Source organism: Centruroides sculpturatus, unplaced genomic scaffold (assembly GCF_000671375.1).
Source record: "Centruroides sculpturatus isolate CEXI.00-Female unplaced genomic scaffold, Cexi_2.0 scaffold95, whole genome shotgun sequence".
NCBI classification, from domain to species: Eukaryota; Metazoa; Arthropoda; class Arachnida; order Scorpiones; family Buthidae; genus Centruroides; species Centruroides sculpturatus.
In genome coordinates, this window is record NW_019384621.1 from 401881 (window position 1) to 427915 (window position 26035).

Sequence of the window (26035 nt, forward strand, 5' to 3'; positions counted from 1 at the left end):
ATTTTATTTTCCTTTGTTTCGCCTGTCTGTGAAATGTAACACCGATGAGTCATTGTTTACACAGCTGGGTGACCTTGAACACAGCTGGAGTCCGATTTCCCGGGACATTCTCATAGACATCGCGGGAGGACAAGGGTTTAAAGTAGGGTGACTTCAATCTGGCGGTATATTTTTAAATATTTTAAAAAAATTATAATTTTTATTGCGATTTCCGACCCCCCCTAATTAATTAAACTTCTATATAATAAAATCTATTAATTAAAAAAATTAAAAAACTATCGGAAGTCGTTTTTGACATCAGAAAGCAGCTTTAAATAACTTTACCGAAGGAAAATCGGTGCGCTACAACTTTAGAATGATAAATTAATTTTGATAAAAAACTCCCATTAAAAAAACATTAAGCCTTAATCGAGCCTTATCAAAGGCTCATTAAAATCGCGATAAAATTTTTTCGCGTGCGCAAAAAATTCTGAAAAAATTTGGGGACCTAAAAAACATTCCAAAAATTCAAAAAAAATAATTTTTTCAAAAGTGGCCTTAACGACGTAACGCTATAAAACTTGCTCGAGTCACACTCGAGCGCGGCTCAGAAGGGGTTAAAAATGTCTCATTCAATAGTTGCTTATATTTTCAAAAATATTGATGATGTTGCCTATGTTAAACTCAAGGCAAAACCTAAGCTTACAAATGACTTCAAACAAAACAGATTAGAATAGACAAAATCAGTAATGAGTTGAACTGACACATGGAAAAACATGGTGTTTTCAGATGAAAAATGTTTAATCTGGGTGTAATAGGTGGTAATGGGTATTGGCATGATTTAAGAAAGCAACCAAAGGGATATTTTTGTAGACAGATGGGAGGTGTTTTGGAGTCATGGTTTGATCAGCATTTGCTTTTAATGGCAAAACAGATATTATCACAATTAATGATAGAATGACTTCAAAAATATTAAAATATGTTATTTGAATCACTGATTGGAAGAAATAAATGGGTATTTCAGCAAGACAATGCTTCCTGCCATATATCTAAATTCACCAAAACTGGTTTAAACAAAAAATAGATGTAATGCTTAAGTCTGCATACTTAGATCCAATGGAACATGTGTGGGCTCTGCTTTCTCAAATGGTCTATGCTAACAACAAACAATACACAACTGCTGATGAACTGACAGCAATTTATAATTATTGCAATAAAATAAACTTACATGAAACACTTGTCAGAAACAAAACATAAGTGGATTTACAAGCTAATTCAAAAGAAAGGAAATTATATTAATTATTAAACCTTTATGTAAAAGGGGAAAATTTACAACTATATGTATAATTATTTTACAACAGATTTGGTTGCAATTTTTATATTAATTGAGTAATTATTTACAATAATATTGGTGTAAATAAACATTGTATGAAATTATACACAAATTTCAAGTGTGTGTATAATTTCTTTACAGACCTTAATAATGATGATTAAATTTGAATATTAAAATATTTATTCTTTTAATTTAAACAAAAACTTAATTCTTAATCAGAGTCATCCACAACTGAGGTATTGTCCAGGACCTAATTGTACTGTTGTAGTCCGAGCAAAAGAATCTAAAAGTAAACGTGTTATCTGTAAGCATTGTAAGACACAGTTTTGGTAAGATTGTGTATTATTTTTTTTCTTACTTCTTTAAAGATATTTTATAAAAATTTATAATTTCTTCATTTTATCAATTTCTGTCAAAAATTAAAAACAAACAAATATTTATTCTAAACATTCCAAGTTTGTCTTCAATTTATTTTTAAATATAAAACAGAAATGGGCAGTAATAATTTGTTGTTTGAATTTTGATAACTGATGAGAAAAACTTATTGACATATATAGTGTAATATTAGAAGAAAATAGTGTGTAAAATTTCTTTGCATAAATATATTGCATATATACAGTTGAAATCTGTTTGTAGAAAATTTAATAACTGTGAAAATACATAAATCGTTATATCTGTAAACTAGATTCTGCAATTACAACATAAACAAAATTACGAGCAATTATTTATTGTGACATCATCACAATGCCAGGCTGCAATTTTTAATTTAAAATATATGCTTTTCATCTCAAATCAGTACTGTATGTCTTGCCACTGTACATCATACAGGATTCCTAAGCGCCTGGAAAGTCAAGGATTTTTATTGGTATTCAGGAAAAGTCATGGGAAGTTGGGAAATTTGAAAAATTGTGAAAAAGTCAGGAAATTTGCCTCCTTGGCTGTCTTGTTGATGTTTTTTTCTCACAATAAGGTAGACCAAGTGTAGCTGTCTGTAGGCAGCAAGAAGTAACATGATACAATGAAACTTATGAAAAGGCATGCAGAATATTTTCAGGACCCAAAATGTCCTTAAAAATTATTGCACCGAAAATAAAACCATAATTTATGAACCAGTTAATAATTATTATTACATAGTTTGAAAAATTCAAATTAAATAATACATATAAGTAAGTAGGCCTACCATACAATATGCCATGCAACACTAAACTGATAAGTTAGCATAAATATTTTAGATAAAAAGAATGCTTTAATTTAAGCACATGTTTTCATCATCATAGGATAGCATATACAATTATAAACTTGATTCAATATGTTGATTAATAGAAATAAAATTGAATTCAGTGCCATAAATGATTATTTTTATTTTTAGCACAGAGTAATTAATAGACTTTTTGACTTCCAAAAATACAAAATTTATTTATGATGACGACCACAGAATGAATTTTTATAAGGCTTTTTTTGCATTTTTTTGTGGAAAATTTTCATATTGTTGAAATTATTTTCTCACCATGGCCATTTTGTCTAACTTCTTAAAACACTCCTTTAAATTATTTTAAATAAAGTTAGTAGGAAAAATTACATACATTTACAATTTAAATAATTTCATTAAAACATTATAATTTTTTGAAATGATTTAAAATTTTAAAATAACACAAGTTGGGTCTAGGTCATGGTGTGACCATAGGGTCGGTATCTCTTCGATACCCCGTCAGGATGACACCACTGTATCCTTCGGTTGATACAGAGACCACAAATTCGCGTGAGCGGATAGGTATGAGGGTTGGACCCGGAATGGAGAGATTGAGAGAAAAACGGAAGAAACTGCACTCCAGAAGTTTTAAACATAAAAACCGTTTATTTATATATAATCTAAATTTGGTTTACATCAGCGAATAAATGCGAACATAAACTACATGAGTTGGGTTCAGTTATTATTCAATTTTTAGTTCAAATTAACGACCGGGGTCGCATTTTGTTTACGTGGAGAGAGAGAGCGTACAATAGTGCGCGGGCAGGATAAATACCTTAGGTTGTAAAGGAGATCAAGTCCAGCAAAAAACGTTCAATAGTTCCTTCCAGTTGAATATGTATTGAAGTCAGATGAGTTCAGTTCTAGTCTTGTAGTTGAGAAGGAGGTGTTGGTTGACGGAATCTCGGCGGGAGGTAGACGTTCGGAGCACACACACAGGCACCAATAATAATAACTTCCACCCCCTTTCTCATCATGCCTGGCCCTTTTATATCAAGTCCTCTTTTTCGAACTTTTCTCCGATTTTGTCAGCGATGACGATCTTCTTGGTCCAATGAGGGGACGGGTGACACAATCGTGACACAGAAATGTACTCATCTCAACAAGGAACCCAACTCGTGGGAATCGAGTTTTATTGCTTTTATTTTTCCTTTTTCTCTTTTAATTTTCTGTTTTCTCGTTCTGTCTTTATAAAGTTTATAAAAAAAAATTTTAGTATAAAACACAAAATTTCTGGTCCTCACAATGGTAATTAATACTGGCTTCCTTATGTGCATAGCTCCATCAATGACTTAGTGGATAAAACACTGGTAATCGGTTGTAAGTTTGTATCTCTCCAGTGGGCTGGCCATATGAAGTGTTTCAGGTTTTTTTCACAAATCTAACACCTAAATAGTCAGTTTCCTGTAGAAAGTCTTCCTGGGATGCATTCCTCCTTGCAAGATTTTTAGGTGTTGCATTGCCTTCTCTCATAAATCTATTCATTCTAAGATACTTAACTGCTTTTTTTATTTGACATCGTTGAAAGCATAATCTGAAAACACTGAAAAGTTTTGCACGGTATGTAGTGCTGAATAGTAGAAATTTTCATGTCCAGATGATTGAGATAATTCAGATGGAAAGCAGATTTCTCAACAATGTGTGGTCCACAGATTCCTGTGGATCAAGGCAAATATATTGACAGAAAACTAAGCAAATTATGTAAATAACACATCAAAATTTATTAAACAGGTCTATCAGAAGGTGAAGTTTGAGAAATGCTAGGTTAATTCTCGTCACTGGGGTATTTTGTACTTAAAGACATGTAGTTCTTCCAGTTTTTCAAAAATTGTATTAAGTTTTTACAATTTAAATATAGATATACTGTTGATAATAAGAACATTAAAACTATTACAGTGAAATGTTGACTTAATGTGTGGGGTGAGTATAATAGAAATGTAAAGAATGCACAATTGTTGTTCATCAATTTTTATTTTTTGATACCATTCTAAAGACCAAGTTTGTAAGCAGTTCTTTAAACTTTGCAAACCATATCAAATGAGTTAATTTTAACTTTTACATCAAAATATAAATAAATAAAATATATCAAAGCTACAAAATTGTCTTTATGTTCTGTCATTAAATGAAACTCAAAGACAATTTTGTAGCTTTAATGTATTTTTATTTATATATATTTTGATGTAAATACTGTCAGCCAAAATTTAATTTTAATTTTTACATTTTTTTTACAATTTTAATTATTACACATACGACTTATTATTTTATTGTGTTGTAAGATTGTATTTTAAAATCACTCAAAATCAGACCTTGTAAATTGTAATCACTTTTAGTATTTTTTTTTTTATTTCATTTAATGTTTATACAATTATTACAGACATTTACTTCTTTTACTGATAGTGCAAATTAATTTTAAAAACTAATATTGATTAGTTATTTGAAGAATTATAAAATGCAACAAGGAGGAGAGCATTGCAAAATTCCAGGGATCAAACTAAGTCCCAAATATATGGCAATATCAATTGTCATTTATAAATTTTAACACAGTTGTATAAATTATGCAGTATTATGAATTTTAGAGAAAAGTCTGTAATACTCTTAATAATCTAACATTAAAATTTTTTTGAAACATTTTAACTCTACAAATCTTTTACAATTACCATTTACACACACAGTTTGAGGCAGATGTTAATGAACTGATAAAAACAAATGATGACAAAGTACAAAAAATGATAAATAATTTTAATTATTTAGCAATTATAAAAATTATGTAACTATTAATTAGAAAAAATAACTAATTAAAAAGTCAAAGAAGCAATAGCATATTTGTGTAGTAAGTTATATGGTGTTTTATTTTGTCAATTGCTGTACTGTAAGAGACTTGAAGGTCAGGGAATTTATACAAAGTTTGTCAGGGAAAGCCATGGAATTTAAACCAAAAATTTGAGTAGGTACCCCGATCATATTTTTCCAATAGCAATGGAGTTGTGCTTGTCATCTTTTAACTGCTTTCAGAAGAAAAGTTTTGAATTGAAATAATGTGAATTCCAGTTTGCATTGGAAATTCATAATCATGGCCTCCTGCCCCTAAGGTTTCCACATCTGGTCTCATCTTTCATCTATCTTACTCTGTTTTCAAGATTAAGGAAAGACAGACAACAGTGGGAATTTATAGGTCTACAATTTTCTCAAATTGCAGCCCAATAATAAATGTCAAAGTTTACATTAAACAACCAAACTGTCAATTTTTGGCATTCTGGTTGTTTGATGTAAACATTTTTAACTTGAAGAATTCAAGTTAAGAACATGATTATAATGTCCAAATTGCTTTAATTACAGTAAAAGTTATGTAAATTGGAATCAGGCTATATCAAATTTCTTTGTTTTGAACATATTTTAGTTTTCTTATCTTTAAACTATACCAAATAGAAATGATGCAGTTACATTCATTTCTATAGTAAAATCACTTTTAACATTACTTTTGTGTACTGTGTGTAAAAATAATTTAATTACTAGATTTCAAAGTGATTCCAATTGAAAATGGAAATATTCAAATGCAAAAATTGAGAACAATTCAATTCTAAAAAGTTCTCATTCCTGATAACTTGGGCTAGGTATTTGAATACTGAATTCTTGGTTGTGATATTTATGAGCTCACACAACAGATAACAAGCAAAATACCATGAACTAGTGTCTTGGTCTGTTGGCAGAAATTCTAATTGCCTTGTTTGTACAGACCTGGAAAGTCAGGGAATAAGATTATTAGCAGAAAAAGTCAAGGAAAGTCATAGAATCTGCAAATACCACAGAATCCATCTATCATTCTTGCCGTATTTTGATTGGAAAAGTCTAAATTCAGTTGGATGAAGGGAGGTCTAAAAAAACTGGAGCTACCAAATAAATGGCAAAATTTGTCATGCTTATATCTCGTAAACTATAAATGATAATCTAATGGTTTAAATTTTGTTGGATAGAAGGTTTACGTCTGTATTTAAAATTGTGGGTAGTGTGGGTGTGTAGCTTTGCAGGGGAGGGGTAGCTGTTACACATGAACACTGAAAATGGCAACATGGTGTGGCATTTGGACAGAAACTTTGGATGGGGAAGAGATAGGATGTTGAAATTGAAGATGATTTGCACAGAAGGACAGGATCTACAATATTATTTAGCAATAATAACCAACAAAATAGAATTTGTAAAGTTATAAGTCAATAAATGTGAGAGTCAAAGAAAATTTTTATAACATGGAAGAAATTTCAAAGGAAATATGAACAGAAATGGAAGAAACATATCTCATTAGAAAGAAACATTTAAAAGGAATCAGAAAAGCCCAAAGACTAATGTCGAACAATCCAGATTGTGTAGAAAGTGTAAGAAAACTGAGCGTGTCAACTCAAGCGCTAATACTTTGAGTGAATTGCCCAAACTGATAGATATTGACCTGGAATGTGATAACCAGCAAGTTATTGTTTGTTTAAATCTTATCCTTCCTCTAATAACACACAGACAGATTCATGCCTTAAATAATTGTGATTGTGTTCTGTACACAACCCCTCTGATTTTTTGACCTTCATGACATTTGGTTAACTCATTGCAGTCAGTTGATGCCATGAGAGGGCAAAGAACTTAATGATATTTGGAATGTATGGTGGATGTTGTGCAAAATTATGTATTTTTTATTCACATTCTTTGCTGCTGATCACATACAGTATGCAGAGATAATAATCCTGCCAATTTTGGCAGATTGATGATCTGTGATGTATTCTCTCTAACTGTAAATTTTCATCTTCAGATAGCCCATGGGAAAATGGGTTTTCAAAAACACCATTGACAACGACCCACTTTCCTGCCAAAATTCCATCGCTCCCACTTTAATTTCAGGGAAAGATGGGAAGAAATGTAACAATCTTGAATAGGTCTGAGCTTCTGTTTAAATTATTTTGAATTTCCCACCACCTTGATTTAAGAAAATTCAATTTTATGATGTGATGCAAATCTTTTTCTTATTTAAATAAAATTTATGAATTAATTTAAATTAAATCATTTTTTATATTATGTAGAAATGACGTAGCTAATTACATAATCAAATTTATGCAAAGTTTTTTGTTTTTGTAAGTGAATAAAGTGTTTTTTTAATAAAAAAAATTTATATAATTGAGTATAAAATGGGCTTAGCATTGGAACTTGGCATAATAGAAGGGGAAAATGCAGAGAAGTCAGGGAATAATGTCATAATTAGTCAGGGAAAGTCAGAATCAAAGATGGAATTATATGTACAGACCCTGTATATAAAAATCTCTTTTTAAAACAAAATTATTGTGGCATTGTCACAATGCAGGGCTGCCAATTCAGGTTTAGAGACAACAAATGATATGATCTGTCACTTTTTTGTACCAATTCTTTTTGGAGGCAGGATAAATAATATGACATGTTGTAATATAATATGGTACACCTTCTTGATAACAAGCACTGAGTTCAGCGTTAACACAACGTTTCTGTTAACGCTGAACTCAGTGCTTATTATCAAGAAGCTATACAATTTTGGCATGAGTTTTATTTATCTATTTCAATATGGTACACAGAAATGGAACCTGAGTAAACAGGAAAATGGGATATAATAAATAAAACTAAATTTTGTTTAGAAATTTAGTCTTAATTATTACTCAAGCTGTTTATTATAATCTAGCCTACTCAATTGTGAAAAAATAAAAATTAGTTTTGATATAAGTATCCAACAGCTTTAGACAGTTTGAAATTTTATAAGAAATTGTTATATTTGGAAATGGAGATTATTTAAGTTAAAAAAAAAAAAATACTTGTATTTAAATTTTTAAACTATTTCAGTAACAAGGTATAAATTACAAGGTTTATTTGCAATATTTGAAATTAAAGATTACTTGAAATAAATAGTTTCTGTAAATTAATATACTAATATACAGGTATCCCTTGTACAACATGGCACTTCTACAGTACGGTTTGAAAATTAGGGAAATTCTTGTGCAACATGGTTTCTGGTTTCACTCTAACTCAGTTTGTAAATTTGGAAAATCCTCCACACAAAATTTTACAACTTTTAAGTGCAAACTCAGTTATTCAATATTTTTTTTATAATATTGACATTTTTAATTTCTCTTGTGCCTTTCATCAGATTTATTTTAATGAAAACCAATAGTGCAATCTTTTCTTCCTTGTCCTGACTTTCCTATCAACTGTCATTACTTTCAGACTTCAGTTTTTAAGACTGTCACTGTGTTTCGTTTTAATAGATTAAATAAATTTTACTAAATACAAAGATTAAACAGTTTTAGGTAAGTGTTGTTAAGCTTTTTTTTAACTGTAGGTAAGCCATCATTCATAAAAATGATGAATGAAATACGGCTGTATTTCTGTACTTGAACTGTCCCTAACTTAAAAAGTTTGGTATTCAAACACAAATTCTGGAAAAATCACTCAGTCCTTGACTGAACAAACATGCCCTTCTAGAACAAACTTTCAATAATAACATACTTTAATTTTATCATCCATAAAAATTCTTTATGATAAAAATAAAAAATATGAAAATTTTGCAATATGTCTGATCAAGATCAACAAAAAAGCTCAGATGATGATCAGTAAAAACAAAATGCCCTCATTTAACTAAAATTAATATTAATGCATAATACAGTATTTTTAATTGTAATTGTTAGTTAATTATTTATTACTTTAATGAGTATATTTCTCTTAGTAATGAAAAAGAATAGTATACTTATATTTCTCTTAGTAATGAAAAAGAATAGTATACTTTTGTTAACTTTGGAGCCTAGCCCTATATTTTGTATTAATCCTTTGTTTCATATAGCATAGATTTGCATAACACGGCAGTTTTTTGGAACATAATTACTGTGTTATATGAGGGATACCTGGAGTTTTTAGAAAAAACTAAATATAGTTATTAGTATGTGGTATAGTAATAAATTTGATTATAAAAACTGTTTTTTAAATATAAAATACATACAAACTGCAGAATATATGAAATTAATATTCTCAAAGTAGTAATTTGAGAATATTTAAATTTTTAAAATTTATAGAATTTTAAAAACCATAATTTACAAAATATTTCTCTTATATAAAGTGTATTATTTTATAAATTGATGATAATAAATATGAGTGAACTAATTTCATTTTTTATTTTGATTCATCAAAAATGGTTAAATACTATAACAGTGTTTTAAAATTCTTTTAGTTTCAAATGTGGTACTGATTATCATGCACCAACTGACTGCAAAATTATTAAAAAATGGCTGACAAAGTGCGCTGATGACTCAGAGACAGCTAACTATATATCTGCTCACACTAAAGATGTAAGTACTAGTGCAATTCTTGTAAATTTTTATTTTAATATTTATATACTTTACAATATGGGTTGTCCTCATTTTACTTTGACAATAACATGGGTCTCAGATTTTACCCAAAAATTTTCTACAATGTATGGAATATTTTTAACTGTTAAATGCATTTTTTTTTTTTTATTATTTCTTGTGGTAACCCTAGCAGCAACTTCATTTTAACTCCTTAAGGCTCGGGCAATTTTTGATATTAATGTAATTAAACATAAAAAATACTTAAAACTGAAAAAAAAAACGAAAGAAATGCGTTAATTTTTAAGAAAAAGCTTCAAATTTTATTTTCTTTTGTCTCGCCTTTCTGTGAAATTTGACACTGACCGGTCATTGTTTACACAGCTGGATGACCTTGAGAACAGCTGGAGTCTGATTTTCCGGGACATTCTCATAGAAGTCTCGGGAGGCGATGGTTTTATAGTAGGGTGAATACTAGTTGGCCATATATTTTTAAATATTTTTAAAAAGTAAAATTTTTATTGCGATTTTCGACCTCCCCCAACTTAATTAAACTTATATATAATAAAATCTATTAATTAAAAAAAATTAAAAAACTATTGGAGGTCGTTTTTGATATCAGGAAGTAGCTTTAAGTAACTTTACCTAAGTAAAATCTGTGCACTACAACTTTAGAATGATTAATTAAATTTGATAAAAAAAATCCCATTAAAAAACAATTAAGCATTAATTGCACGTCATTAAAGGTTGATTAAAATCGCGATAAAATTTTTTTGCGCGGGTAAAAATTTTTGAAAAAATTTGGAGACTTAAAAAACATTCCAAAAATTCAAAAAAAAAAAATTTGTCAAAAGTGGCCTTAAGGACAGCATTTTATGTAATGCTATGTAATTTGCCTGAGATATCTTGGGCTTGGTGTTTGTTTGTTTATTATTTTAAAATGCTTATTGTTCATATAATAAAAATAGAAAAGAAAGCCATGTCAAATTAAAAGAAATTAGTGAATCCAAATGTAGTCCAAGTCCAAGTATATAGTGTAGTCCAAGTCTGTGTTGCAAAATGGACCTGACTGGGAATGAAATGACTTTGTAAGGAGGTATTGAAGCCTTAGCACTTTATTATGAAATTCTCAAGAAGAAGAAGAAGAAAAGAAAGGCACAGCAAACAACTTTAAATTCATATTTTATGAAGATATTTGACCCTCACCAAGCTCATCATTAGTGGATGTTGACCCTCAACCAGGGTCATCATTACTGAATTGAAGTTGCACCCAGTTGCACTGCTATATGAGATCAACACAGTGGAAATATAAAAACTGCATCATCAATCTCAACTATAAATAAGTAGTTATAAGCTATGATTTTTATATTAGTATTTTTGTATTAGTAAACATTTTGGTACTAGACATGATTTTATGTATATATATATATTGTGAATGTCTGGAACAGATTCCTAATTATTCCATAATAAAATGGATTATTTTATGATGATTTTTGTTTATGATGACTTTTTCAGGAATGCAATACCAGTATAAAATGAGGGCAGCCTATGTATTGTAGTTTTATGAGGGTAATCCATGATGGTGTATACCATGCAGAAAATTATTAGAACAAAATAAAATCATTCGTGTAAACCCACCTAACTTTATTTACCTTGTGCTTCCAAATCAGTGTTGAAAGAAAGCATGACACTGGTTCATAAGGTACCAACTCAACATTACATCTACAATGAAGTGTAATAGAAAAACAATTTGTTTTTAAAATAAGGGGAAAGGAATATAAAGAGCAAACCTCCAAAACTTTTTGTAGAAAAGATACAAATGTCTACAAATAATAATGCTTTATTATCATGTTAATTTATTTCTGTTTTATTCGTATAATAATAATAATAATAATAATAATAATAAATGCTAAAATAAACTCAGGAAAAATTAAATAGCAAATAATTTTAAAGTATATAATATCTAATGGCTCTGCTCTTACTTTCTGTGAAGAATGTTTAACCTTTGTACAGAAAGATATTTGCTAGTGAAAGCAGAATGCAAAAAACAAATTTAATTTTTAATAGAAAATTTGATTCCCATTGCTGTTTCACAAAACAAACAATGAAATGATCAGTAATATGCAAACAACCACAAATACTGTTAAAACAAGATGGTGGCTGTAATAGCAAATTGTTTTTATGCTCACTAATTCCATTTATTTATTAAAATTATTTATATTTACAATATCTGTAAGAGCATAATTTAAAAAAATTTTTTGTCATGAGGATGCTATGATGTCCCCTTTTTCTACACACATTATGGTTTCAGTCTAGATCACAATGGAGGTAGCCATGAGTAGTCCATCCCAGAGTGCATTGAGAAGGACTGCCCATGAAAAGTGCCTGGAGTTGCCTGCATCAAGTTATATTCCAGTTTTTCCAAAGCATTAACCATCTGGCCATCTTAAGAATATAATTAAACATGTCAATTAAAAAGAATATACTTTTTCTCTCTCTTATCTCCATAAATCATTTTTCCAATTAGTGGCAAATAGTTTTACTTGGCAAAAAATTCAACATGTTAAAATGTAGTTTGAATTCACAAAATGGAAAAATTTGTCATTGTTGACATAATATTTGTTCCTCTTTCTACTACATCAGCAATTCACTTTCTCTGTGAACTAAGTTAAGACATTAAAATTTAATTTTGTCTTTCAGAAGCAAACTCATTCAAAAATGTGCTTCCTTACATGGTAAAGACTTCATGAATTGTAATGGTCAGGCAATCCAATATAGTGCTGAAATTGTTTCTTTTCTTTAATTACTGTTTGGAAAATGTTATATAAAAAATTATTTTACTGCTGTCTTTAAAAGTTGTTAAATAATAATTTAAATTTTAAAATAGTTCAAATTAGAGCATTATTTTTAAGAATTTCTTGATTGATAAGTGAGTGTGTGTGTGAATTTTTCCAAGCTTTCAAATTTAACAAAATCCTTATATACAAATATAACAATGTTAAATTCAACATTTTTTTCATTGACCCAATTTTTGCCAATACATTTTGTTCTAGTTACTTAATCAAAGATATGTAGTTTAGCTTTAATTAAAAAGCTATAGTAAAGCTAATTTTGAATTAAAAAGTTGCAAGAATACAGCAACTTTTTAATTCAAAATACAGCAACAAAATAACATTCTTTCAATATTAACAATACAAAGTAAAATAATAATAAATATATGTACAGTCGACCCCCCTATAATTACGATTCCTATAAAACTATGAAAAAATTGTGACCGGTATCCGTAAAAAACAGTAAAAAACCCCCTATATCTTATAGGGGGTTTTTTACTGNTTAAATTAAAATTACTTAAAATAATTGAATTAAAGTATTAAATTAAATAAATAATTAAAAGATACCTTTATAATAATAACTTTTGTTTTGAATGCTTTTGTGTTGTTTGGAAATAAACTTACTTACTTTAATAAAAAACTTTTATTTTTTTCAAAGTCTTCTCATCCTTCATATCTTTACTAACCGTAAAAAGCAAAATAAATAATAATAATAATAATAATAATAATAATAGGGGTGCCGTGAATTTTGTTTAATAATTTCAAGTGTGCCACCTGACAAAAAAGTTTGAGAAACACTGCTTTAGACTAAGATAAAGTTGTTTGATGAATTTTTAATTGTAATTTAAAATTGGCATATAACTCACCCCATCACAGAATGTGCATCCATTGGTTTCTAAACACACACAATTTTTGAGTTATCTACATGAAATTTCCATAATCCATTTCTTAAATATAAATGATAGCATAAAAATTCTTTGATTACTTATCTAATTTATTCTAATTTTAATTCATTATGCAATGTAATAGAGAAGTGTATAAAATAATAATAGAAAATCTTGAAATGTTTTCAGAATTCTTAATGCCACTCTCAAATGTTTTTAATAAAATAAGAACAGAATAAATACAAAATATTCATATCAAACAGAATCAAATTTTAAATTTTTTATTCAGTTTCCTATGAATGTTTTGTTTATTCTGTTCTAATTTTGTTAAAAAAAAAAAAAAAAAGTTTGAGAATGAAATTAAGAATTCTGAAAACATTTGCATCTTAAGTGTTTCTTTTGTAAAATTTTATAGACTTCTATTTATATTTGCTGAATTAAAATGCAAAATATAGGTGTTTTTATTTCTAAAATTTCAGTTACAATGCAGAACAGAAAATACTGCACTAAAAAACATATGATTTAACAGGAATAATATAAAAGTAAAAATTTTATTAACAAATTTGTTGATACTTAATGCACTTCTCAAAATATCTACATGTGATTCTAAATTGATATTCTATCAATTGTATTTGAAATTTAATTTGAACCTTTCCTGCATATCATTTTATTAAAAATTATTGTATTGGAGAGATACACATGTTTAACAAAATTTGGGTTTTGAAAATTGATGTTCTGTAGGATTTGCCTGTATTTTCAAATATAAATGCTTATTGTATACAATATGTTGTTTTTATTAAAAAAAACTGAAATTTCTTTCAGTTTTTTATATTTATTATTTTATTTTTATTTTATTATTAGTTTAATGTCATTTTATTTTTATATATTATTTTAACTCAAATTTTTAAATATGTTTGAATCCCCATTCTAATATACTATTAGTATACAAGAATAGCTATTTAAGTAACTATTCTTTAGTAATTTTAATTAAAATTTTCTATTGGATATTATATAAGAATATGTTCTTTAAGTATCACATCTAGTTAAAAAGAACATTGTGATAAAGCAAAGTAATAAATTTTAAGATTAATTTGTTTATAAATATACAGTAAGACCCCACTTAACATGTGGGATGCATTCCTAGATGATAAGGCACTAAATGAAATAGCGTTAGACGAGGTAATTTTAATTAGTTTTTCAAAACTGCAATGCAGTGTAATGATTATTACGCTGCATTGCGGTCTTGAAAAACTAATATAAAGATACAACACGGTTTCGAAATATGTAATGAGGTAATTTTAACATAGAGTAACATAGAGTAAGGGAACACGCGACCAAAAATAAACAAATTTTACTTTAATTTTAAGTTATTTTTATATTAATTTGTATAATAATATATGTTAAATAACACATAAACATATGCACACAGAAATGCAAAGTTCATTTTTTGTGAGGAAGGTCCTGGCTTTTCNACCAAAAATAAACAAATTTTACTTTAATTTTAAGTTATTTTTATATTAATTTGTATAATAATATATGTTAAATAACACATAAACATATGCACACAGAAATGCAAAGTTCATTTTTTGTGAGGAAGGTCCTGACTTTCTGAAATTCTTGTTCTTTTGCAATAAAGTCGTGAAGCTTCATTTGCTTTTTTTTTTTTCTTAAGCAAATATCGGTAGCAGAAGATTGCATCCAAAATGCCTCGTTTTGCACTCCTTTCAAAATCTGGTTCATTCGCTACAGTTTGATCAACAATTTTGGTTATCTTACCAAACTTTTACTAATGAAATCTGTAGAGAAATTTTTTGGGTTCTTCATTCTCAAAATCTCTATTTTCCAGTTCCACGTGAATTCCATGTTCTGCCAGTTTTTGAATGTCGTTGGTAAGGCTCTAACCAGAAACATGCTGTAACTCCCCAATATCATGCTCGTCTACATCTCCTAGTCCTGCTATATTGATTAGGTTGAGTTTGGTCAATCTAACAATACAGCGATAGTCTCTTCTCATTGAGAATTCTTGCATACCTTCTTCCATACTTTGTTCGTGCATTTATCAGTTAATTCTTGCCAAGCGAAGTCGATATTTCCTATGGCATCCATGATGTTATTTTTTCCAAAATTGCACCAAACAAACATAGATTTAAAGAAAGTATGCCTTTTTTGCCACCTTTTGTTGATTGATTTGTGTTCGCAAATAATCATATTATATACAAATCAATGAAATGCCATGATAATTTAAATCAGCGTAAATTTTAAGCTTTTTTTAGGTTTCGAGCAGACCACATTAAATTGAGGCAGTGTAAGCAGGGTCTTACTGTATTATCATTTTTTACTTTTTTGGCTGGAAAGTATTGGAATTACGTCAAATTTGACCCTCCGAGTTTTTTGCAAATCTCCATGTCTTGAAAAAAAAGTAAAAAAAAAAGCAGCAAGGAACAAATTGCATAGATATGTTTGTATGTCTGTGTGTTGACATCTATTTTGCTTAATATCGCGGAATGGGGTAAACATTAAGTAATGAAATTTGGCTTGGTGGCTTGTACATGAAGGACATTGATGCTGTTAAATTTTGGTGGTTAAAGGTCAAGAGATGGGGTGATAAATTTTGCATCTTCAGTAGGGTCAAACTCAATGATGATTTTACTTGCTATTAACGTTTATAATTTTTTTTATAAAACTCATCCTACCCTCAAAAATAAGCTTTTTGCCATTTTATAGTAATTAAAAAACAAAAAGTTTTTATAACAAAATCTCATAATAGATGACATCACACACAATTTTATTAAGTTATTAATAATATAAAAGTTTTTTTAAGTAAAAGCTCATAACAGCCAGGAAAGTTATACAACTGTCATTGCTAGTTACTGAAGATTGAAAACACACAACTGGATGTATGCAAATTAGGTTACAATGTTTATTGTGTTTTAGAATGTTGTAAAATATGAATTTTTGATCTTAGTCTCAAACTTTTTCCAAGACGGTATAATGTAATATAACTAAAACCTACTGAACAAATTATTATTGGGCTGTAAGAAAATCGATTAAACTAAAGAATTTGATCTAAAGATAGGCAGTTAAGCTGCCATTTNGAAAAAAGTAAGTAAACTGTTTATTATTACAAAAGTAATTGCCATAACTGTTAATACATTTATCCCACTGTGAAACAAGATGGTCAATGCCTTCATAGAAAAGTATTTGCGGTTGCCTATGGAACCATGATTGTACCCAGGCGTGCACTTTTTCGTCCAAAGCAAATTGATGGCCACAAATGTCTTTCTTCGGGGCTCCAAAAATATGGAAATCGCATGGGGAGAAATCGGGACTGTATGGAGGATGTGTATGGACTAGTCAAAACCATCTTGGTAACATGTGTGTGGACATTATCCTGCAACAGAATGATGCTGTCTGTCAACATTCCTGGGTGTTTGGATTTGATGGCACACTTCAATTTTTGCAAAATTTCTATGTACCGCTGTTCATTAATTGTGGCACCGTGTTTCAGAAAGTCAACAAGCAGTGGACCTCCATAGTAATGTTGGATGCACACACGACTCGCCAACCTCACTTCGAGCATATCTAACAGACAAATGGCACAGTGGTGAACGTTCATGCTATTCCTTCCTGATTTCCAATAGAGGGCACTTCTATATACACACCTACCTGCATTACCAACTTCTGTGCCACACTTATTATATAGTCTATCTTGTTTTCATTTGACTGCCCCTAATATATTAACATCAATTTTTTACAAATGACAAATCTCATCTTGAAATTTTGATATTGCATTATTGCATTTACTTATTTCTTTAATTGAAATATTTATATTAATGCATTTATGTAATCATACAATTTTATATACATTTGTTTATAATTAAGTTATATAGTTACATATAAGCAAAAGCAAGTATAGTTATCCCTTGAATAATGCTGTTAATTAATCCCCCAATGCTATCATGTTAATCAAACACAGTTAATACCTTGGTATTTGACCAAACAATCATGATCTGCTAGAACAAATTTTTGTTTTAACTTCAATTTTGTAATCATAAAAAGTTTTCTGTGATAAAAATGAATAACTAATTTAAAAATAAAATGAAATCCTAAAGCCTTCCTGCCTACCTTTGACTGACAAATAATACTCAATACAGTTTGTTTTTTCACTGAATGTATGAGGAACACAATCATGTTTTGCAACTATTCCAAGTGAATGAAATGTTTCAAAAGTACATGTCTGTGACACACTAAAATTTGTTTCAAGTTCATGAGTTGTTGTTCATCAATCTTTAACAATTTCTCTTCATCAATAGCTTTTGAGTGACCCATACATTTTGTATCCTATAGTTCAAAATTTCTCAAACAAAACTTTCAAGACAACATTTGGCATGTTTGACATATAAAATCCTTTTCCCCATACACACTGCAAGTATCTTTTATGTTATGTAGCATTATATCCTTTATGAAACTTAAAAAGCATAATATGCCCAATATGTATTTTATCTGCAGGCATTCCAATTTGATTTTACACAAACAAAATATGAAGTTTTAAAATAAGCTTCTAAACAAAGAATATAATATCACATTAATAATAATATGTTAAATTTCACAACTGTTATAATTAAATCACATATCTATGTTAAGTAAAAGACAGCTGTTAAAGACATTAATTAAAACTTTTGCTGCTTATATAAAGGGATTGTTGCAATTGATTTTGCAGTGTTAATCAAATTTCTGTTAAGCAAGGGATACTTTAGTAAATGTTATTTTAAGGATTTAACAATTTTCATATAATATATCTGAAGTTGTGTGTTTTATTATTTATTTTTTTTTTGTAGCAATGTTATAATTGCAGACATGACTTTTGTTGGATGTGTTTAGGAGGTAAGAAATATACTTTTTTGTAGTTACTTATCATTGGTTTTTATGAAATACATTAATGTTGTTATCTCAGTTTTCATTTTAATATGTTATGAAATAAAATAAAATTAAAAAGTTTTTTAAGCTATAAATTGCTTTATTTTTTTTAAAATACTGTATTTCAATAAATACTAGTTTAGATAATAAAAATTTAACCATTAAGACAAAAGAATAGAATTGGTAGTTATATTTTAAAAATTCACACAGAAATTTATTTGAAAATAAACATTTTATATATTCTCTTTCTTATCCTTTAGTTTAATTCTGTTAATCCTGATGACATCATTTTATAAATATCAAAAATATCCAAACTATAAAAATTTTTACTTATTTTAAAGTTTTAATTACATTTTAATACCAAAATCTTTTTTCTATGTATATAAAGTATAGGCCTCTTCCATCTTGATTTAGATTTGTTTCTCTATGTTTGAAAATCATTTGTATAAAGAAACTAAATAATTACACTTAAAAGTTCCAGCAATTATTTTAATATCAAATACTAATGTTCTTGGCCATATTCAATAACTTTGTTCAGGCTCAATCAAAACAAAAAAAAAAAGAACAAATTGTAAACTGGAACATTATACATATCAACATTTATGGAACATAAATAATAGAATGCTACATTTAAAAACTCAAATTGAAAGAACACAATAAAAGAGATTACAATATTAAGATAATTACTGAAACTTTAAGATATAATTATTTAGTTTATTGAACTCTCCATCCAATAAGTTTTTCTTTGTATATTCCATATATATAAATTTGTAATATCTGAAGTTTCATATATTTTTATTAAAATTTTAATTTATGAAAAGTTAATATATATCTCCTCTAAAATTAAGAAGAAAATTTCTTAGTGTAAATGCACAGAAATGCAGTAGACCTCATTATATCAATGATTTGGATATATTGTGTATTGTGCTGTTTTCCTTCCAAATACAAAAGCACTTTAGCCGGTATATATATATTTAAAAAACAGTTTTCTATTTTTCTTTATATATATATATATATATATAAAGAAAAATAGAAAACTGTTTTTTAAAAATTACCTCATGCATCAATCTTTGTTTTATAAAAAGATTATTTCTACCCAATATCCCATAATACACTTAATTATTTTAATTTGAATAATTACTAAAATTTCCTGAATACTGAATACAGGCATATTTTGGTTAATGTTACTTCTGGTAACAAAACCTCGATATAACAAAACCTATTTATTGCAAAAATTTTAAGATCAATGTCGGAAAGTCGTTTGATTGTCAAATGATGGCAACTTGTCACATATTCCAAGTTATAGATATGTTTGTTTTTACAGTTTCATGCATCATTGGAATAATTTAGTTGTTGCTTACACTGCATAAGGTGTGTTTCAGTGTGGGGTAATGCAATAAATGAAGTATGAAGAAAAAAATAAATTATACTAGAAGAAAATAACATTCAATAGATAAGAAATGATGTCTCAATCAGTAAGTTTCGAAAATGTGTGGACAAAGAGAATGTATGAAATTTATTAAATGCAAAAGATAATAGTTTTTCAATGGAAGATTTAGAAAAACTTGTTAACAATGAAGCAAAAAAAAGTGAAGATGAAATTAAAGAAGTTACCCTACAGAAAAAGCATTAGCAACCAAAGATTTAAAAAGCTGTTTGAATGGCATGAAAGCTGTTTGAAAATGAAAAGCTGTTTGAAAGTGATCATGATTTAGGAAGAAGTATTATTGTTAAGTGATCGTTGTTAATTGCAACAAATCTGTACAAGTAACTGTTAAATGAAAGATAAAACTAAGCATAATAATCCACTTTAGTTTCCTGTTTTAAAATGTCATCATTTTATACTTGTTTGGAATGCAATATTGACTTTTTTGTTTAATAAAGCTTTTCTTTTTTCAAAAAAAAAGCCTATTTTTCTTTAGATAAGAACATATCTCTATTAAGGCCATAGTATTTTTACCTCTGAGAACAAAGTTTTGCTTAACAAAGTAATTTTATGGAATGCATTTGTTCATGGAACCTCTTTGTTAATTGAGATATGCCTGTAGTATATTTTAGAAAAATAAGTTTGCTCATACTAAAGTTTTGAGTTTAAAGTTTCCTTTCTTTGTCCAGAGTGAACACTTTCAAATTGTTGTTTTCTTTGTTGTCCCTTGTTGATTATTGAGAAATGTGTAAGAATTAATTTTTTTGTACACATTTTTTAATGATTAGAGAATGAAAATAATAAAATGAGACTGGGATAAGATTACATAAATTCAAAATCAAATATTTTAAAACAGAAAAATTATATTATTAATGTTTGATGTAAATTATTGTAATTGCAATATTTATTTATTTTTTAATATAATTTCTTAATTTTTGAAATAATATAAATTTTAATTGTTTATCATCAGTGTATAGAATTACTTCCTGGTTTATTTGTATATAGACTGGAGAACGCATGGAAGTGAATATTATGAATGTAGTCGATACAAAGAGAATCCAAACATAGCAAATGAATCTGCTCATGCTCAAGCAAGAGAAGCTCTGAAAAAATATTTGTTTTACTTTGAAAGAGTAATAATATACTTTTCTTTATATTTGTTTAAAATTTTGTTTCTATTAAAATAAAAAAACTTTTGTATCAAATTCTGAAAACCAAACTTATAACAAATTTTGAAATTTTTGTTAGGAAATGTAGTAAAATCTAGCAGTATTATATATTTAAGAGTCACTTTAAATTCACCTCTGAAAAAATATTTGTTTTACTTTGAAAGAGTAATAATATACTTTTCTTTATATTTGTTTAAAATTTTGTTTCTATTAAAATAAAAAAACNACACTGTTCTTGAAGTTATGGAAAGACAGACAAACAGCAATAGAAATTTATGTCTACAATTTTTTTCAAATTGCAGCACAACGATAATTTGTAGCTGTTCCAAACCAATTTTAACATTATTAAAATAATTTTAGACTGTATATTATATGCTTTCAGTGGGAAAATCATGCTAAGAGTCTTCGACTTGAAGAACAAACTCTAGAAAAAATCAAAAATAGAATTAATGAGAAAGTAATGAGTAATCAAGGAACTTGGATTGATTGGCAATATCTATTAGATGGTGCTGATCTTCTTGCAAAGGTATTTTTTTAATACATGATAAAACAAAATTAAAATATATTTCAAATAATGAACATGTTTGAAAAGAGAACCATTTATATTAAATTCTTTAATTTGTAAAAATCTTTAGATAGAAAAATTGTCACATTATATCGGTATAATCTTCCAAAGCATAATAAAATAAATTACTAAAACACTAATTACTACACTATAGTATTAGGAGTTCTTTTATATTTTAATTACAATTAAATGCTTTTTGAGACATTCTGCCTCGTCATCAGATTACATCATCAAAAAATTCAAATGATGAACAATTCTAACAATGCTATTTGAACATTCAAATTATAATACATAACTGAAACTTGCATTTTAAGCCATAGAATAAAATATCTTAAGCAATAATCTCTAGAACTGGAACACAAAAAATTAAAATATAGATAGATAAATAGGAATTAAAATAAATAAATGAAAGAATAACAATAATAAGTGAATAATAAGATAGTCATTCTACAGAATTAAAAACTTGTAAATTGTTGATTTTAGAATAAAAAGAAGAAAAGCAATAAAAAAATTTTTAACAGTTGTGTTATTGTCTTTGGCATTCTCATCCATAGCTCTCAAGTCATTTCCTTCTTTCTAAATATTTTTGTTTCTTGTCTGTGATTAATATATCTTGATGTGGCCTAAATTTGGCCAATTTTTTCAGACTTATTATATGTTGTAGATCAAGTGATGAAAACAATCAGAGATCAAATCCAAAAAATATATACTCTTTTATTAACATTGGAAATGTATTTCAGACTCTACAATCCCTCATCAGTCCAACCAGTTCACTTAAATGACTATAGGCACAAAATTCTGGCATATATATAAAGATAATATGATGATCCTGCTCTTAACGACAATTTACCCAAAAAAGCACATTTACCTCCAAATTAACAGCTTTTAGAAGAAAAGACCAATTGGTTTTTTAACACACAAGTATGGATTAGTGTATGGATTTAATTGTGCATAGTACTAATTAACAGCATTAGAGGTAATATGATGATCCTGTTCTCAATAGAATCATTTTAATGGCAACTATGTACAATTAAACTTCATACTTGTGTGTTAAAAAACCAGATGGTCTTTTCTTCTAAAATCTATTAATTTGGAGGTAAATGCTTTTTAGGGATAACAATTGTCATTAAGAGCAGGATCATCATACAGTATTATCTTTATATATATGCCAGAATTTTCTGCTTACAGTCATCTATACAAACTGGTTGGACTGATGGACTGTAGAGTGTGAAGTGCATTTCCAATGTTAATAAAAGTGTATATATTTTTTGGATCTGATCTCTGACTTTGTTTTCATCACTTGATCTACAAATAGAATAAGTCTGGAAAAATTGCCCAAATTTAGGTCATTTCCTTCTTTTTGTTTGTGTATAGTGTGGTACCAGTTTGTGGTTATTTATAGCTCATCTGCTACTGTTAAGGAACCGTTTTTCATTATTGGAAGTATAGTTTTTGCATCTCCACTTTGCTTCTGCATCTTTATTAGTCATTAATATTTCAGCTAAGTTTGTGTTTGGATGGCCTTTCAGTAAGTTGTACTGGTGTTCCTTCAATCTAGTTCTGAATAGTTAGCTGAAATATTTTTCTGAAGTTCTTCTGTAGCTTTTTATTATTTTTTTTGTTTGTTTTGTTTAATTAAATGTGACTGTAATGAAAAAATTAATGAGCCTTTACCAAAATTAAAGTATACAATCTCAGTTTAAAAGACAATTTTTATAAAATTATGTTATATATGTGGATTTGTCAATGAACAGAACATTGATAATGGACTTTAAATGAATGGAACAATGTTTTTGACACCATCTTAAATGAGCACTTCTGTTTACAAGTGTCAATGGAATGCAATGTACTGGTTATCTGGCAAAAGACCTGAGTCTGTAGACAGCTCAGCAGTGCTACACTAAATATTCTGTTACATTTCACTAAGTTAATATTAAATAGCTGTCCTATTGAGGAATGGGAGGGATAGTAGTAACTCATCCACTTAAGATCTGACCCTCTTTTAGCTTTTCAAAAATTCTTTTCATAAAATTATCTATTTTGACAATGCTTTGGGCACAAGTGTGTATACAAAAAGTGCCATTTTGATCCATTATAAAAATAATAATTTCATGTCTTGGGTTCAGATGCATACATAATCATATATTGTCTAATTCAAAATTAAAAAAAAAAAAAAAAAGTTTTATTTAGATTTGATGTAGTGAAAATTTCTCATATCAATATATTCTGTAAAATATGTTGAATTAAACATTGTATAAAATCAGCATACATATATTTAAAATGTTTAATATATTTAATAATTATGTAATAGTAAAAATGTACAGAAGTAAAACAGTAACTTAATACATCTCAAAAATTTAAATACTTTAAAAAATACTATGATTATTCTTCTTATTAGTTAATAATCAAATTAAACTTCCTGACATTTTAATTTTCTGTTTTTATGTCCAGTTTTCTTTAAATTCAATTTGTTATGGTTATTTTTTTAACATAAGTTAATAAATCTTCCAAGAACTGCTTATTAAGGAACCCAAACAGAAACTTTCTTTAACTTCAAAGTGCTTTCAATTCAAATTGAGCCATCTTCAGTTCAGGATACATTACAAGCCACTCAGAGTACAGTTATTTTAAGAACAACCTATAGAACAATATTTTCTCTATGCTGTTCTTAGAATAATGTATCCTGAACCAAAGATGGCTCAATTTGTATCAAACATTTTGAAGTTACAGAAAGTTTGTTTGTTATCTTTAATAAGCAGTTCTTGATAGATTTATTAGCTATAGTGCCAAATTTTGTTGATTATAATGATTATACAAGTTATTCTTTATAATAGAAATAAATTTCATATTTTTGATATTTTATCCCATTGACTTATCTGTCATTCTGATGTGTCTTTCTCAGTTATGAAAATTAAGATACCTTATTGATGTATTTATATACTGTACTGTACATCTACATGCAAAATTTAGTGTATACTTTTTTTTTATAAAATTAAATTTTGATGACTAATCTTTTTGGATCATGAAAGAATAAATATGAAATGTCAACTATATAAATAAAAACTGATTTAAAGATGTAGTTCTCAAAGACATTTCAAGAGAGACAGATAAGTTGGTTGGATAATAAATTTTAAAATTTATATTTCAAATGATTATTTTCATATTTAGTGTCGTTACACACTGCAGTACACGTATCCATATGCATATTATATGGAAATAGGCCCACGTAAAGAATTAGTAAGTTACTTTAAAATTTTCAGTAATATTATTACAAAAATTTTTATTTTGATGATGATTATTTTTTATTTTGTTTAGTTAACATAAAGCTTTTATTTTTATGATGTGATTAACTCATTAATCTTAATACATTAAATGACAAGAGAACTTTTTTAAGATTAACCTGTATGACTTTGTCTTACTTTTTTGTTATTAATTATAATGTGGAAGCAAAGATTGAATGGGATCTGGGATGATTTAACGTGACACAAGATGGAAGCATAACCACCTTTTGATCAAATTACTGTAATTATTGATTATCCATATTATAGCCTAAAAATAATTCAGTCTTCTATAACAATATTTTATTTATACATAAATTTCATAAAATGAGAAATACAAACACTTTTTAATCAACACATGGTAATCAAATTATGGTAATCAGAATGACATGGTATTCATGGTAAATTTGCTTTTTTCCAAAGTATAATTTACTTAAAATTTATTAATGATACATGATAAGACTGCTCCTGTGATAGCTTGATAATTGTTAATTACAAGAGCCACACACTGGCAACAAATTGCTAAACAAGGGCCCTTGGTATCCCTTGATTAGCAGCATGAAAAATATAGAATAAACTCCTGATGTGAAGTTTGACTAATAAATGTTTGGAACTTTGCCAACTTTTCCTTTATTTTGTTAATTCCTGACTTAATTTTACATGTCATCTATTAATATAGACCAATTCTTTATGATGAACTTTGAAATTGTTCAATTAATTGAAATTGGAGTATGTTTAGAAGGTTGTTTGAGTTGGGTATCACTTTTGAGTCCAATGAAACCAGCTTTACTTGACATGCAGTAACCAGATTGGACCAAAACATATCCTTTGTTGTTTGAATAGTGCTTTTGGATGCTCTTCTCAATGCATTCAGTTACATAAATGTTCTGGTTTATGGCTTATTTTGATTCCATGAAAAATGGCTCTAGTGGTCCTTTTGGTTCAACTGTAAGCCAGGTAGCTTTATCTTTTGGTGTAATGTTCTTCCAGGTAGATTTTTCCCTTCTTTAAAGTAAGCTGTAGATGAGGAGGCAGGAAAGGATAGTGATATTTATCATCTATGATTACAT

At 27.9% G+C, this 26035-nt stretch overlaps 1 protein-coding gene across 1 annotated transcript in view; it reads left to right on the plus strand.

Annotated features, from left to right (window-relative positions):
• Positions 1–26035, plus strand: part of LOC111625484 (potential E3 ubiquitin-protein ligase ariadne-2-like) — a 63691-nt gene that overhangs the window by 30539 nt on the left and 7117 nt on the right. Inside the window, exons 5-10 of the mRNA XM_023368636.1 lie at positions 1532–1641; positions 9781–9991; positions 18449–18494; positions 20959–21086; positions 21505–21648; positions 24856–24924. Coding sequence (XP_023224404.1) covers positions 1532–1641; positions 9781–9991; positions 18449–18494; positions 20959–21086; positions 21505–21648; positions 24856–24924 — 708 coding nt within the window. The remainder of the gene's footprint in view (positions 1–1531; positions 1642–9780; positions 9992–18448; positions 18495–20958; positions 21087–21504; positions 21649–24855; positions 24925–26035) is intronic.